Source organism: Hemicordylus capensis, chromosome 1, assembly GCF_027244095.1.
Source record: "Hemicordylus capensis ecotype Gifberg chromosome 1, rHemCap1.1.pri, whole genome shotgun sequence".
Taxonomy (NCBI): domain Eukaryota; kingdom Metazoa; phylum Chordata; class Lepidosauria; order Squamata; family Cordylidae; genus Hemicordylus; species Hemicordylus capensis.
Genome location: NC_069657.1, coordinates 118,752,569 through 118,767,928, shown reverse-complemented (window position 1 = coordinate 118,767,928; position 15,360 = coordinate 118,752,569). Strand labels below are relative to the sequence as shown.

Here is a 15,360-nt window from a genome sequence, read left to right as displayed (position 1 = left end):
TTCTCACCAGCCCCAAGGATCTCTACGAAGGTGATAGCCCCCCTGGTGGCTCACCTCAGACACCAAAAGGTCAGACTCTACAGCTGAGGAGCACATTGTCTGTCACACTTAGCCCCAAGGCACCTGGACTCCACAGAAAAGAGTCACAGCATGAACTGGCTTTAGCTGAGAGCCATCCATTTAGCCCTCAAGGCCGAAACAGATCCGCTTCAAGGACATCTTGATACGCACAGACAACATGACAACGAAAGCCCACGTAAATCACCAAAGAGGGACCCGATCCCAGTCCCTTCACCAGGAGTAGGTCCTCCTAATGCAATGGGCGGAGACGCACCTGTCCTCCATTATAGCACATCATGTCAGCGGTTCCCTTGACACACAAGCAGACTAAGTCGCCAAGAATTGCACCTAGCGGAATGGAAACTCAACACTCAGATCTTTCACCTCCTCATGAGAGCTCTGCGTCATCCATCAGTGGATCTTTTCATGTCTCAACTCAACACCCAACGACCCCGCTTCTTCTCCCACTTCCCATGCCAACAGGCAGAAAGGGTGGATGCCATGTCAGCCCCATGGCCCTGGGAACTGTTGTATGCATTCTCACCGGTCCCACTCCTTGGCAGACTACTCCGCCACATTTAATTGTTGCAAAGCACAAGTGATTCTAGTAGCCCCCTACTGGCCTTGCTGCCCCTGGTTCACAGAAATTCTTCACCTGGTGGTAGAAGGCCCGTGGTTCCTTTCATCAAGGAATGACCTCCTCAAGTCAGGGCCCAGTCCTTCATCACAACCCAGCGTGGTTCAGGCTTGCTGCCTGGTGACTAAAATAATATACTCAGCCATCTTGGATACGACAGATGAGTCCTAGATACATACTGGCATCCAGAAGATCGTCTACCAACCAAATGTATTAATCTACCTGGTGCGTTTTTCTTTGATGGTGCAGACAATGCAAACTTTCAGCAATAACCATAATAATAACATAATACAGTGAGGGAAATAAGTATTTGATCCCTTGCTGATTTTGTCCGTTTGCCCTCTGACACAGAAATGACCAGGCTATAATTGGAATGGTAGGTTTATTGTAGCTGTGAGAGACAGAATAACAACAAACAAACCCTCAAAAGCCCAGTGCCCAAAAGTCACCGATGGATTTGCATTGTAGTGAGGGAAATAAGTATTCGATCCCTTCACAAAAGATGTCTTAGTACTTGGTGGCAAAACCCTTGTTGGCAATCACAGAGGTCAGACATTTCTTGTAGTTGGCCACCAGGTTTGCACACAACCCAGGAGGGATGTTGTCCCACTCCTCTTTGCAGATCCTCTCCAAGTCAGAAAAGTTTTGAGGCTGATGTTTGGCAACCCGAACCTTCAGCTCCCTCCACAGATTTTCTATGGGATTAAGGTCTGGAGACTGGCTGGGCCACTCTAGGACCTTCATGTGCTTCTTCCTGAGCCACTCCTTTGTTGCCTTGGCTGTGTGTTTTGGGTCATTGTCATGCTGGAATACCCATCCACGACCCATTCTCAATGCCCTGGCTGAGGGAAGGAGGTGCTCACCCAAGATCTGACGGTACATGGTCCTGTCCATCGTCCCTTCGATGTGGTGAAGGTGTCCTGTCCCCTTAGCAGAAAAACACCCCCAAAGCATAATGTGTCCACCTCCATGTTTGACGGTGGGGATGGTGTTCTTGGGCTCATAGGCAGCATTCCTCCTCCTTCACACACGGTGAGTTGAGTTGATGCCAAAGAGCTCGATTTTGGTCTCATCTGACCACAACACTTTCGCCCAGTTCTCCTCTGGATCATTCAGATGTTCATTGGCAAACTGCAGACGGGCCTGTACATGTGTTGCCTTGAGCAGGGGGACCTTGCGGGCACTGCAAGATTTCAGTCCTTCACGGCGTAGTGTGTTACCAATTGTTTTCTTGGTGACTATGGTTCCAGCTGCCCTGAGATCATTGACAAGTTCCCCCCATGTAGTTCTGGGCTGCTTTGTCACCGTTCTCATGATCATTGCAACTCCACGAGGTGAGATCTTGCATGGAGCCCCAGACCGAGGGACAATTGACAGTTGTTTTGTGTTTCTTCCATTTGCGAGTTATCGTGCCAACTGTAGTCACCTTCTCACCAAGCTGCTTGGCAATAGTCTTGTAGCCCAGTCCAGCCTTGTGCAGGTCTACAACCTTGTCCCTGACATCCTTCGACAGCTCTTTGGTCTTGGGCATGGTGGTAAGTTTGGAAGCTGAATGATTGCTTGCTTCTATGGACAGGTGTCTTTTATACAGGTACTGTAACAAGCTGGGATTAGGAGCACTCCCTTACAGAGGGTGTTCCTCATCTCAGCTCATTACCTGCATATAGTGAAAAGACACCTGGGAGCCTGAAATCTTGCTGGTTGATAGGGGATCGAATACTTATTTCCCTCACTACAATGCAAATCCATCGCTGACTTTTGGGCACTGGGCTTTTGAGGGTTTGTTTGTTGCTATTCTGTCTCTCACAGCTACAATAAACCTACCATTCCAATTATAGCCTGGTCATTTCTGTGTCAGAGGGCAAACGGACAAAATCAGCAGGGGATCAAATACTTATTTCCCTCACTGTAATTCCAGAACTATTACTGTTTCCTTCAGGATGGCCTAGACAAAGGACTATGAGCCAACACCATCAAATGGCATGCAGTGGCCTTGGGATCACTTCTCTCACCTTTCAAAGGGAAAGGCCTGACCTCACACCCTCACCTGAAACGCTTCTTAAGAGGGGCCACCTTGTCATCCCTGCCGGTAGTTCACAAGTTCCCTTCTTGGGACCTCCACAAGGTCCTCCGGGTACTACATGTGCCTCCATTTGAACCACTGTGTTTGATATCCCTTCACATTCTGTCTATAAAGCTAGCCTTCCTGATAGATATTACATCAGCCAGGCGAGTTTCCAAACTAAAGTCCCTATCTACCAATCCCAGGTTCTGCATTTTTTCCTCTGATTCAGTTACTTTGAACCCGGACCCCTTGGTTCTACCAAAAGTAGCTTCAGTGTTCCACAGATCTCAGAACCTTGTTCTACTCTCGTTTTGTCCTATCCCCTCTCATTGGAGAGAAAAAGACTGGCACAAGCTCAATGTCCGTCGTTGTCTAAAGGCTTACTTGTCTCTAACCTATTCATTCCGTTCCATGGAAGCGTTTGTGTCCTTCCTGCCATCCTCGATGGGACAAGTTTTGACATCTACCTTGTCCACGTGGATCAAAGCCTGTATTTCCTTGGCATATATGAAGTCCACCACCTTCCTACTCCATGGAAGCTTATTGCTCATTCCACCCACTCAGCAGCCACCTCGGCAGCTTTCTCCACTAATGCTCCACTAGAAGACATCTGCAGAGCAGCAACGTTGTTATCTCCATCCACGTTTACAAGACATTATAAGCTAGACCTAAATGCACTCATCTCAGGCTGCCTTTGCAGGCATGTGCTTCAACATGTCCTTCCTTCTCAGTAGCTGGAGTTGCTCCCCTCCCCCCCAGTCTAGTTGGCTGTGGCATGTCCCACGTGAGATGTCCTCACCCAGCAGCTGAGAAAGGAGCATTGGTCACTTACCGTGAAGGCTGCTTCTTGCTGTTGGGGACATCTCTACCCACCCAGGGCATCTGTGGCTACTGGTCTACTTTGTTAACCTGTGTTTTTCAGTACTCGTTGTCCCTTATGGATTGTTCCTTTCTAGTAGCTGGCTTAACTAACTAAACTGGGAGGGGCTATTCTCCCAGGCCTCTTAAAGGCTCTGGCTAATTTAAACATGTCTTGTCCTCTGGAGAATGCTGGGGAGGATAACCCACATGAGATTTCCTCAACACCAGCAGCAAGAAGCAGCCTTCACGGTGAGTGAGAAATGCTCTTTTCCCAATCAGATTCCAGAAAACACCAAGATATTTGTTTTTTTAATTTAAAATATTTATACCTCGCCCCTCCAGTGCGATACTGCTCCGGGCGGCTTACAACAATAACATAGACACAGATAGTTCCCACTTGTGTGCAGAATGGTTCCCTTGGTAAATCTGGGTCACGGAGCAGGGGCAAAGTTGGGTTTGAGTAAAAGACTCAGACTTCTGAGCATGGTGATCTCATGATAAGGGAGCAGCTATAATTATGGGACTATGCTCAGGCAGTGTAGAATACATCTTGACTGGATGGTATGGGCAGCCCAATATGGGTCATGATGAAAGTCCTAGAAGGCTGGAGAGGATTGTCTCCACTGTCTTAAAAGCAAGCCATGCCTACATTGTAAGGATTGGAAACAGACCAAGAAAGTGTCCATTTCCTAGTTCTGTCTTGGAAGTTAAATTGGGTTGAACTGATCCCTGTGGTCAGGATGTTCTGAGCAGTCCAGGTGAGAGGTCTGTAGGTGGACATCTTCTGAATTTGAAGCAATGTACTGAATTTCTGGAGAGTCCAGGCAGCTAAAAGATTAGTTGGGGTGAATGTTAAATATTCTCAGAAGGCGGAGGCTTCAAAGGCTGAGAAAATAGAGCCAGTTATAAAGTGGTTGGTTGCAGAAGAGGTGCACCGGGGCAGTAGACATGATCGCTCCTAAGCGTCCTCTCTGACCCGCTTCAAAACTGGCCCCTTGGTATACAGAAGAACTACGGGGACTGAAGCAGCAAGGTAGACGACTGGAGCGCAGGTGGAGAAAAACTCGGCTTGAATCTGACAGATTGCAACATAGAGCTCATTTGAAGACCTATGCTCAGGCGATACATGCGGCAAAGAAGCGATTCTTTTCTGCCCATATTGCATCTGCAAGTTCACGTCCGGCGGAGTTGTTCAGGGTTGTGAGAGGGCTAGTATGTGCCCCTCCTCCCTTGAATCAGAACTTGGAACCATCTATTACCCGCTGTGATGTGTTTATGATAAATAAAATAAAAAATAAAATAAAGATGGATGCTATCCCGTAGTGGATGTGGGATTGGGCAAAACTTCATGTTGATTCTTCAGTTCATCAAGGATATGAGTGTTCATATTCTTGAGTTACTTAATTGATTTCTTAGGAGCTGGAGAGGGGATTGGACAATTGTCATCAAACTAGGGCAACAAAGGGGGAGGAAGGATGGCAAAGTGACCCAAGTCTATTTTGGCTGTCATGGGGAAATACCTGAATGGCCTAAATTGGTCTGAAGATAAAAGGCCTGGGAAGCTCCCAGCCATTAGCTATGCCTGAACCCAAAGGCACAAAATACAGCAGGTGCAGCCAAAACCAAATGAATAGGTTTGGAGCACATGCTTGTATTCTGGGTCAAGAATTCTGAGACCTGGAGCACCTTTTCCCACAACGTAGAATAGGGTTGCGCACAAAACTGGTTTTCTTGGTTCAAATTCAAACCGGGCTGGACTGGTTTGGTTCATTCATGCACACTCTCTCTCTCTCCACCTTGGACTAGTCCCCAGTTTGGTATGAATTTGAACCAGTTTGGAGCTCTACTGGCAAAGGGGAATCTGGTGAGAATTCCCCTTTACTGGTGAAGGGGCAGTGGGAGTAGAGGGCTTCTATAAGAGTAAAATAAAGTACTCACAAATAAAGCGGAGTATGTGCTGGTGCTGGCGAGGGCTGCAGTGGTGCGGGCTCCTCTGCCCCCCCTGCTGGCCTCCCCCTGCCGTCCTTCCCCCAAGTGTCTAGGGCTGGTTGGGCCACCTTTGGCCTGGTTTGGGCCTTTGCATATGCGTGGAGGCCATTTCTTTGACCTGGGTCACACAAATTGCCTGTGCATATGCAAGGAGGTCAAAGAAATGGCCTCCACACATGCACAAAGGCCTGAGGCTGAAGAAGGCCTGAACTGGGCCCGAGACAGCCCTGGACAAGGGGTAGCAGCCGCCACCCCCCCTCCCCCAAGGCACCTGCCACCCCCCCTCCCCCAAGGCACCCGCCACATACTTCACTTTACTTGTGAGTACTTTATTTTACTTATAGAAGCCACCTGCTCCTGCTACCCCTTTAACAGTACAGGAGGATCCTTGCCAGATTCTCCTTTTGCCAGTCAGGCTCTGAACTGACCCGATCAGTTTGGTTATGCCTTCAACCGGACCTACTGGTAGTTCGAGGTAGAATCCTTGGGATCAGTTTGAATACAAACCTACTTGATTTTGAGCCGGTTTGCACATCTCCAATGTAGATTGGAGCCTGTTTGATTTTGTTGTGCTGGCAATTCACATAGGATTCTACCTTGCATTTTTCACCAAGATACACCAGGCAGTGCTTGTGATGGTCAGTAGTAGAGAGCTTACTCCCAGAAGTCTGTAGAAAGTTGGGAAAGAAGAAGCCATGGCTACATCTGGAAGGGATTGTGACAGGAAAGAAGGGCACAAGGGGAGAGAAATGTGGTAAAAATAGGAAGAGGGAATGTTTGTAGCAAGTTATAGAAAGCTTTGAATGAGGCTCTGTTCAGGGGCAGATCCCAAAGATGTGCCTACACAGAGGGCCACAAAGAACAATGTGCCATAATGCACCAGGTTTCTGCAGCAGCTGGATTGTCACAAGATGACTTTGTTGGGAAATGCTTTTTTGAGAGTAGATACTACTAAGTGTGCAATACAGAAGTTAACAGGGAATATGATGATTCTTAGGTTCTTACTGGTGTAGCAGGAGAAGATGCAGAATGTCATGCAGCAAAGCTGTTGGAAGTTATCATTCTACAGTGTAAAGATCGTGGCATTGATCAGGTAAGTAGAAGTTAGCTATTTTATGAAAGCTCTGTAAACAATGCAACCTGGAAATAGAGCAGGACAGTCACCTGCCCTCTCTTGTGTGTAATCAAAAAGCAATTTAAGGTGTGTCCCACCAAGACAGTGATACTCTTATAGTGGAGTGTTTTTTGTTGTTGTTTTAACTATCTTTCTTCCCTGCTTATTTGGAAAAAGAAACTTGGATTTTCTACATGCATCAGAGCTAGCATTCCCCTGCCTCTGTTAGATGCTTCTAATTAGGGGAAACAAAGCATCAAAAGTAAAACAAACAAACAAACAAACTAGCTGAGAGATTCATATATTAGAAGTAAAAGAGAGATGTGTTTTTAAAAGGGAACTGTAAATCCATATTTAGGAATTGTACATACTGTGTACTCAGTTGTATAGCATTCTTGCAAGTGTGCTGCAGATCATTTACAAGTCTCAGAATTACTTGGGTTTCTGCTTGCCTCATGAAGTAAGGAAAGGTGATGGGATGGTAGAACTGTCAAGTGAATGGGTGGGAGGAGCTGCTACTTCCTTGTCTCTTGTTTATGTTGCGGAACTTTACAGATGGGCATCTGATGTCTAGGTTGCGAGATGCTGATGCTAAATATCAAGTGTTAATCCTGAATGTTAATATAAATGTGTTAAATATTAGCATCCTTGTACTTTATTGAAACTTTAACAGATATGTCCCCCTCCTTCTCTTTAGTGTATACCCTTATTTGTGGAAGCTGCTTTAGAGCGACTGACCAGAGAAGTTAAAACGAGTGAACTGCGAACAATGTGCCTCCAGGTTGCCATAGCTGCTCTGTATTACAACCCTCATCTACTTTTGAATACTTTGGAAAATCTTCGCTTTCCCGATAATGTGGAACCTGTTACAAGCCACTTCATTACTCAGTGGCTTAATGATGTAGACTGTTTCTTGGGGTAAGATTGGCTCTTGGAGACCATGGCACTGATCCAATGAGTTCTGTCAGGCAGAAAACAAATTGTGTGTATGCAATGGGGGGTGTCGTTTTCAATATAGCTTCTCTATCTGTTTGGGGAAAGGGAAGAGAAGCTCTGATGTGTGCATAGGCCTTCTTTCCCTTGCACTCCTCTAAACTGATGTGTCTGTGGTAATTGATATTACCCCTGAAGTTGGAAATAACGTAATATGACACTTTTTGTATTTCAGGCTTCATGACAGAAAAATGTGTGTGCTGGGCTTGTGTGCCCTTATTGATCTGGAACAAATACCACAAGTTTTAAATCAGGTTTCGAGCCAGATCTTGCCAGCATTCATTCTTTTATTTAATGGCTTGAAAAGAGCATATGCTTGCCATGCTGAGCATGAAAATGATAGTGAGGATGATGATGAGGCAGAAGATGATGATGAAGCAGGTAACTGATCTGTATGACAGCAGTCCAACATCTCTCATGTACTGCTAATACTCTTGCAGTGAACTTCTAGTTCTTGACTTTCCTCTGCTTGCTTATCTCGTTTTCTAATTCAAAAAGCAGAATCATGTTTCTCTTTCAGTAAATGTGTGTTCTGCTAAATACAATGTAAATGTATGCTTTTGTATCTCAGCACTTGTTCCCTCCTTTTATTTGTGTCTAGCATTTTGTTTCCTTGGTTATATCAATATTTCTTACTAAGTTTGTCTTTCCTCCACTTTCATGTTCTTGTTTTTTTGTGAGACAAGCAACCTAGTTTTTTGCCTTTATCATTTTGTTCCTTTCTGTTTGCGTTTTGGAGATAAAACCAAGCACTTGTATTAGTCAATTTCTTCTCTTTTTTGCTTTTATGTCTCAATGTGGGCTTTTCATTTCTCATTTACAGGCTGCAGTATTTACATAAGGGTTGCAAATTGACTAAACTTGTGCTTAGTGCCTGGTGTTTTGTCACATTGAACACTAGAGCACAGCACTAGAATAAGCAGGGAAATGTTATGGTATTTTACAAAGAGAAATGGAGAAAAGGATACTACTCTTGCTGTCCTTGAGTCACTATTGCTGATACCACATTTCCTTACAGAGGAACTTGGTAGTGATGAAGATGATATTGATGAAGATGGACAAGAATATTTGGAAATTTTGGCAAAGCAGGCTGGAGAAGATGGAGATGATGAGGACTGGGAGGAAGATGATGCCGAAGAGACTGCTCTGGAGGGATATTCAACAGTTATTGATGATGAAGATAACCCTGTGGATGAATACCAGATATTTAAAGCAATTTTTCAGAGTAAGTGCAACTATAAACTACATATTGCACAACAAATATGTGTGCGTGTTGAAAAATAATTCAAAGAATAGATCTCACATTGAGGAACTTACGGGCTTCTGCTAGTAGAAAATGGGGGGTTGCAGTAGGGCTCTTGGAAATTCAGGGAGAGGGGAGTGATTAAAAACGGCAACTGAGGTGCTCTGTAACACTTCCGCCAATATAGGTGGTATTAGAAGTGGGCAGTTTCACCAGAAGTTGGAGCTTAACCAGTTTTGAATGGAAATCCTACTTTTCATTGTCAAATTGGTGCCATATGTGGAAAGTGTTTGCAGCCAAAAGTCGCCCGGATTACCTCAGCTGGGATAACCATGCCCACTCTTATATTGGCAAACTCCACTTACACTGTCTGACATGATTGTGTTAGTGTGAATGTAAGGGGCCATTACAGAAAAACCATGTAGCTTTTGTGGGAGAAGAAACAAGGATACTTCTCTTGAAGATGAGATAAATAACTGTGTCCAACTGTCTTGGAGAAAACAAACTTTTGTGTGTGTTTTGGATTATTGGAAGTATAAAATGAAAGTGTAGGAAGACTTGAAATTATTTCAGCCAAGTTGGTATAGTGTTGACCTACCTGTGGTCCTGTTGCTACTACATCACTGAATATTAATTAGATTGAATTCCCTGACAAATGTACAGTACGCATTATTCAATGGATGGGAGAGGGAGAATCACTTGAGTAATGTTGTATATCCATCCATCCTACCTACATGTGCATCACTAGGCGGTGCACATAAGTTAAAATACAATATAAAACCAGGATAAAATGATTAAAACAACTGATATAAAATCAGTTAAAATGAATCAAAAGCCTGAGAAAAAGAGGTGTGTGTTAAGGGTCTTTTTGAAGTTATATTTTGATTTTTTAAAGTTATGTTACTAGGTTGATAGCTGTTGACACTGGATAGTGAAGATGATGTTGGTTCATCAGCCATGTTGAGTAGAAGGCTTTCTGAGGAGTTGCTTTGCCAATCTTCATGGCTGTTTTAGTATCTCCTGTTGGCAAATCTAATAACAAGTGTCAGTTATATAATGTTGCATAAAATTCCAGTCTTGTGCTAATCCTTTGTTTAAAGAATATGAGATGCACATGTACATACATATCTCAGCCTAACCTACTTCACAGGGTTGTTGTGAAAGAGAAACTTAAGTATGTGGTACACCGCTCTGGGCTCGTTGGACAAAGAGCGGGATATAAATGTAAATAAATAAATAAATACAGTTTGCTGCATAATTCTGATTTAAATATTTTCCTTCTTACAGAATTTGACGTGTTTAGGAAAGGAGTAAATCACTAATAGGCATAGAGAGAGATGTTTAAGCTCTAGAGAAGCAAGTAAAGAAGGCTAAAAGCTGGGATAGGAATGAAGTAGGGAGCAATGCAAAAGAAAGAAATCCTTATCTCACTGTCCTTGCATAACTGCCTCTCCCTAACCTTCAGCAACCATGGTCTCTTTCCCCCTATTTCCATATTGTTTAACGTGGGAAAATGCATCCATGTCCAGCTATGAAATCTCAAAACCAGAAAAATTCCTAGGAAGCTGTTCTGCAAGATATGGAAATTCTGCATAGCTTTGACCTGATGCAGCAGAAGTGGTGGTGGTGGTGTAGTCCAAATCTGTGGTAGTGAACTGTGACTATCCTTAATCTGTCTGCATATTTTAAGTACCTGCATATCTGTCTGTTCTGTAGCAATTCAGAGTCGTAACCCTGTGTGGTATCAAGCTTTGACACGAGGTCTTAATGAAGAACAACGGAAACAGTTACAGGACATAGCAACTCTAGCAGATCAGCGGAGAGCAGCTCATGGTATGTGTTTTTATGTCAACAGTTACTGTTAAGTGTTGGCTGTGCAAACCATTTATTTTTCAAAGAGGACTATAACCACACCACCCTGAAAGTGCCCATTTTGTCTGATCTTTGAAACCAAGCAGAATCGGGTCTGGCTAGAGCATGGGAGCATTCTATAAAAGAAAAGGTGTCAACTGGTGATGGGAAAGCAGTCTCTAGTTAGAATTGCTTGGAAGCAATCTGATTTCTCTACCACCACCCCTCCCTCCCCCAAATGCAGAGGAAAATCCAGTAGTGCTTGAGCAATTTTGAAGCTCAGAAAACTATTCTTCTTGCCTCCCTCCCCCCACCAACACACTGTCTCCACCAGCCCCCTATCCTTGCTTATTCCCCTCAGGACAAGCAAGATTTAAAAGATGTGGCGAGATCTAAATTGAAATTATGGTAACTTCCTTCTGGGAATAATAAGGAAAGAGCGGTAGCTAATGGGACTGGTAGTTCCTCCCCCCGCAAGGCTCCTAAATTTCTGTTGCATTGCAGGAGCCTACAGAAAAACTACCAGTCCCATTAGCTACCACTAAAAGTAAAATGTGCCGTCGAGTCGGTGTCGACTCCTGGTGACCACAGAGCCCTCTGGTTGTCTTTGATAGAATACAGGAGGGGTTTACCATTGCTATCTCGTGTGTAGTATGAGATGATGCCTTTCAGCATCTTCCTATATCGCTGCTGCCCAATATAGGTGTTTCCAAATTCTGGAAACATACCAGCAGAGATTTGAACCGGCAACCTCTGGCTTGCTAATCAGGTTATTTCCCTGCTGTTCACAGCAGGAAGTTTTCAGGTTAGATCTTGCATCTTTTAACACTACAGAAACAGGGAAGGGATGCCGTTCCCCACCCCCTTTTATTTTCTTGTCTCAGGATATCAAGGATAAGGGAGAAAGAATTGTTGAATGATGGAAAAATGGCAGGGTGGCGGGATATGATGCCACCAAACATCTGGTGCCCCTGGTGGCGCAGTGGTAAAACTGCCGCCCTGTAACCAGAAGGTTACAAGTTCGATCCTGACCAGGGGCTCAAGGTTGACTCAGCCTTCCATCCTTCCGAGGTCGGTAAAATGAGTACCCAGAATGTTGGGGGCAATATGCTAAAATCATTGTAAACCGCTTAGAGAGCTCCGGCTATAGAGCGGTATATAAATGTAAGTGCTATTGCTATCTCCAAATTGAAAGCAACTTTGAGAACCAGGCTCATTTCTGCCTTAGAAGTGAGCATGTCCAAGTTCCCAAAATTATTTTCAGAGGCCAAACTTGGAGAATTGTACAGACATCACTAGTATTGACAAGGGGAATGAACATAACTACGTTGGCATTAAGTTAATTTTAGCTTTTAAAAAAGCAGTTTTATAGTTAGTTAATTTGGTGTTATATCTTAAGGTTTCTTTGCTCCAGAGGAAAGAGTCCTTAAGATACAACTCTGTTTACAAGGACTCTTGTATCTAAGGAGCAGTTTGTAAAACCTGATGGAATTTTGTGATCCTGTGAGCAATGAAACATGTTTCTTGGGAAGGTGGTGAGGATCTCCTCCCTTGCAGCTTTTCAAGGAAATGCTAGACCAGGATTTGTTGGTACAATGTGGCTTACCTCAGGATGAAGATCTGAATTAAGCAACCAGCAAGCTTTCATTATTTTTTATATAACGTATCTTTGATTGTGACGGAGAAGACTAATATAATTGTATTAATCCTCTTTATTGCATTCCCAATTTACTTTGAGGAGAGGGACATCTGAGGAATGCTTTCCTCAGAAAGTCAGGGAGCAACACAGAAGTGGTCTTGCTTTTGGAAAAAAGCAAAATAAGCATTTATGCATATTTGTAGTGATCTGAAAGTCTAGATTCCTGCTGCTGGGGGCTGGTAATGGTGACTGCATGCATAAAAATGGTGTTCTGATGCATGGTGAGAGATCTTGTAACTTCTCCAAGCAGCAATTGCTGGTGCAGATTCTGGATCTGATGCCAGGTAATCCTGGATGCAATTAAGCTTGGATGCTAATTTTCCTAGATGAACTGTGAAGTCTACCCTGGCCACATACATAATTTTGCTCCCCCATCTAAATGTGTGCATGTGACATTGAGCAAAACATAAGTGCTGCTGAGCAAATTCTGTAGGAAAGACATGTCATCCTCTTCCTAGTGCTGTTTTCTGTTAGGGTTCTCTGTCCTAGTCAGCAGCAGGTGTTTTGGTTTTTAAGGTGGGGGTGGTACCTCTCCCTTGATTCTGGTAGAGGTGAGTCCCTGCGTAAGATATAAAGCTGATTTTGTCTTCCCCATAGAAATGTTATATCTTATACTCTTTTATTGTACTTGAAATAAAGTTCAAATTTAAAAGGAATGAGGTCAGGTTTTTTTTCTTGAGGTTTGTTAAAGCATACAGAATTTTTTAAGGCTTCTTTTTAGTATGAGTTAACAAGAACTTGATACCTCTCTGATATATGGCTTATGATGATCAGATAATTTGACCCTTTTGTCCCTTTCAGAATCCAAAATGATTGAAAAGCATGGTGGATACAAATTCAATGCTCCAGTTGTGCCAAGTTCATTCAATTTTGGTGGTCCAGCCCCAGGAATGAATTGAATTATCACTACTTTTTCTCCTACTGTGTGATTGTAGTGAAGAGCTTGTGTTCCTCCCAATAGTGGTTCCAGAACTGGTTCATGTTATCTACAGCTCACTCTAAATGAATTGGTAGAATGAACATTTAAAAAAGAAAAACCAACCCAGGAAGTGGGACTTGATCATGCAACCTAATACTGGAAAGAAGGTTTTATGAAGATAGGAAGAACTTGACAGTTGAGCTTCAAATGACATGTTGTGGAAATCAGAAATCAAGAGGGAATGTCAAGAAGGCAGCTTCCTTTCTATGAAGAAGGAAAAAAGGCATTGGCTACAGGACTGTTGAAAAGGTCTCATTTACAGTACACAAGCTAGAAGGCCAATTTAATTTTTACACCTGTGGGACTATGAGTATTTCCCCCATTTTCTTCCTTTCCCTTTTTCCCTGCTGGGTATCTATTCTTTTAATGTACATAAAGGTAATTGGATAGCCTTACTTAACACTTCATCATTTCCATTTATCAAGATTGTTCATATGTAGAATATCAGACACTTATTGTAGCACTACATAATTGATAAATCTGTAAATGATTTAGCACTTTCATATTGAAACAAGCCTGCTAGCCTATGTACAAAAATAGCAAAATGTTTGTTTATAAAAAAGGGATGTTCTGGGGGAAATTTCAAGTTATTAATTTAAAACAAACTAGCAGTTTTGTACCTGGTGACTTTGTGGTGCAGTCACCACTGGTTGTGACTTGAATTTGGTTATGTAAAAAGGGGTTAGTGATATTTCATTGCTGCTAAAAAGAAAAAAAGGCAACACCCTCTGTGTTCTTTGTTTTTTCTTTAAGCTGTCAATGTACAAGTGGAAATTTGGATACAGGAACCTTCATGTTAAGTGCTGGGATGGGTGTTCACATTCTCAGCAGCATGTGAAATCAGACATGGAAGTTCTGTTCTTACAGGAGTGTATTTTGAAGTGTGGTAGTGAAACATCTACATATGCAATTTATTAAAAAAGAGAACTTAATTTGGCTAACTTGGGTTGGATCTGATTGAAGTTTATTTCCATATTGGGGAATATGATTCTCATCCTGTTACTTTTTCCGGTACCTGGGTAGAGGCTTTAACATCTCTGACCTTTCCTCCCCTCCCACCCTGTCCACCACTTTATAGCTACCAGAAGTAGTACACACTCTTTAATTTGCCTCATCTAGATAGGACAGTTAAGGGTTACTCCCCCCCCGCCCCCCTCTCTCTCTTTCTTTAAGCCACAGTGTTTTCCTTTCATACCCTTGCCTCCAGGTGGTATAGTAGCTAGTATTTTAACTAGAAAGGCAACAACCTCCTCCCTGCTGGGACCACTATTAAAACAACTCACAACGAAGCCAACATCAAAGTGATGTGACTGGGTCTGGCTTATTATCCCATTTACAAAATAAATACGCAAATAAAATCTGAAATGCTGAATTTCTTGATCTTGCCTTGAGATCACTGGTGTCAAATCCTTTTAAGTAAAATGTTTATTTCTCCTGGCTGTTTTTATATTCAATGTCATCTGTTACAACTGATACTGAAAAAGCTACCTTAATTTAAATGTAAACCTCCAAAACTTTAAAAGGCAGGTTGAAAAATAAACTGAATTTATATCTGTAAAAAATGAAACTGAAATGAACATATATATTATGATATTCAAAAATGCAGTCTTCAGAAAATCAATTTGTGTGATGCCTGTGTGTTTGTATTTAGTGAATTGTGAGGGGTGCTTGTAATGTAAAGGTTCCCTAACAGAATACCTACCTCTCGATTTGTCTCAGGCTAAACTATGGGTGTTAACTTTTCGCTCCTGCTTTCATTCCAAACACAAGTCTTCACTCAAATGTGTATTTGATTAGAGGCAGACATTTATAGAAAATCCCAGATGTGAAAGGAATCTTCCATCCACCATCTCTTCCATTCAACCCTTG

General features: G+C 42.9%; 1 protein-coding gene across 1 annotated transcript in view; it reads left to right on the top strand.

The window, feature by feature from the left end:
* The window catches only part of IPO7 (importin 7), an 85,086-nt gene extending 69,974 nt beyond the window's left edge, over nucleotides 1-15,112 (top strand). Inside the window, exons 20-25 of the mRNA XM_053287231.1 lie at nucleotides 6,610-6,705; nucleotides 7,424-7,644; nucleotides 7,895-8,100; nucleotides 8,738-8,944; nucleotides 10,679-10,795; nucleotides 13,314-15,112. Of these exons, the coding sequence (XP_053143206.1) occupies nucleotides 6,610-6,705; nucleotides 7,424-7,644; nucleotides 7,895-8,100; nucleotides 8,738-8,944; nucleotides 10,679-10,795; nucleotides 13,314-13,411 (945 nt within the window). The 3' untranslated portion in view covers nucleotides 13,412-15,112. The remainder of the gene's footprint in view (nucleotides 1-6,609; nucleotides 6,706-7,423; nucleotides 7,645-7,894; nucleotides 8,101-8,737; nucleotides 8,945-10,678; nucleotides 10,796-13,313) is intronic.
* Nucleotides 15,113-15,360: the final 248 nt, after the last annotated feature.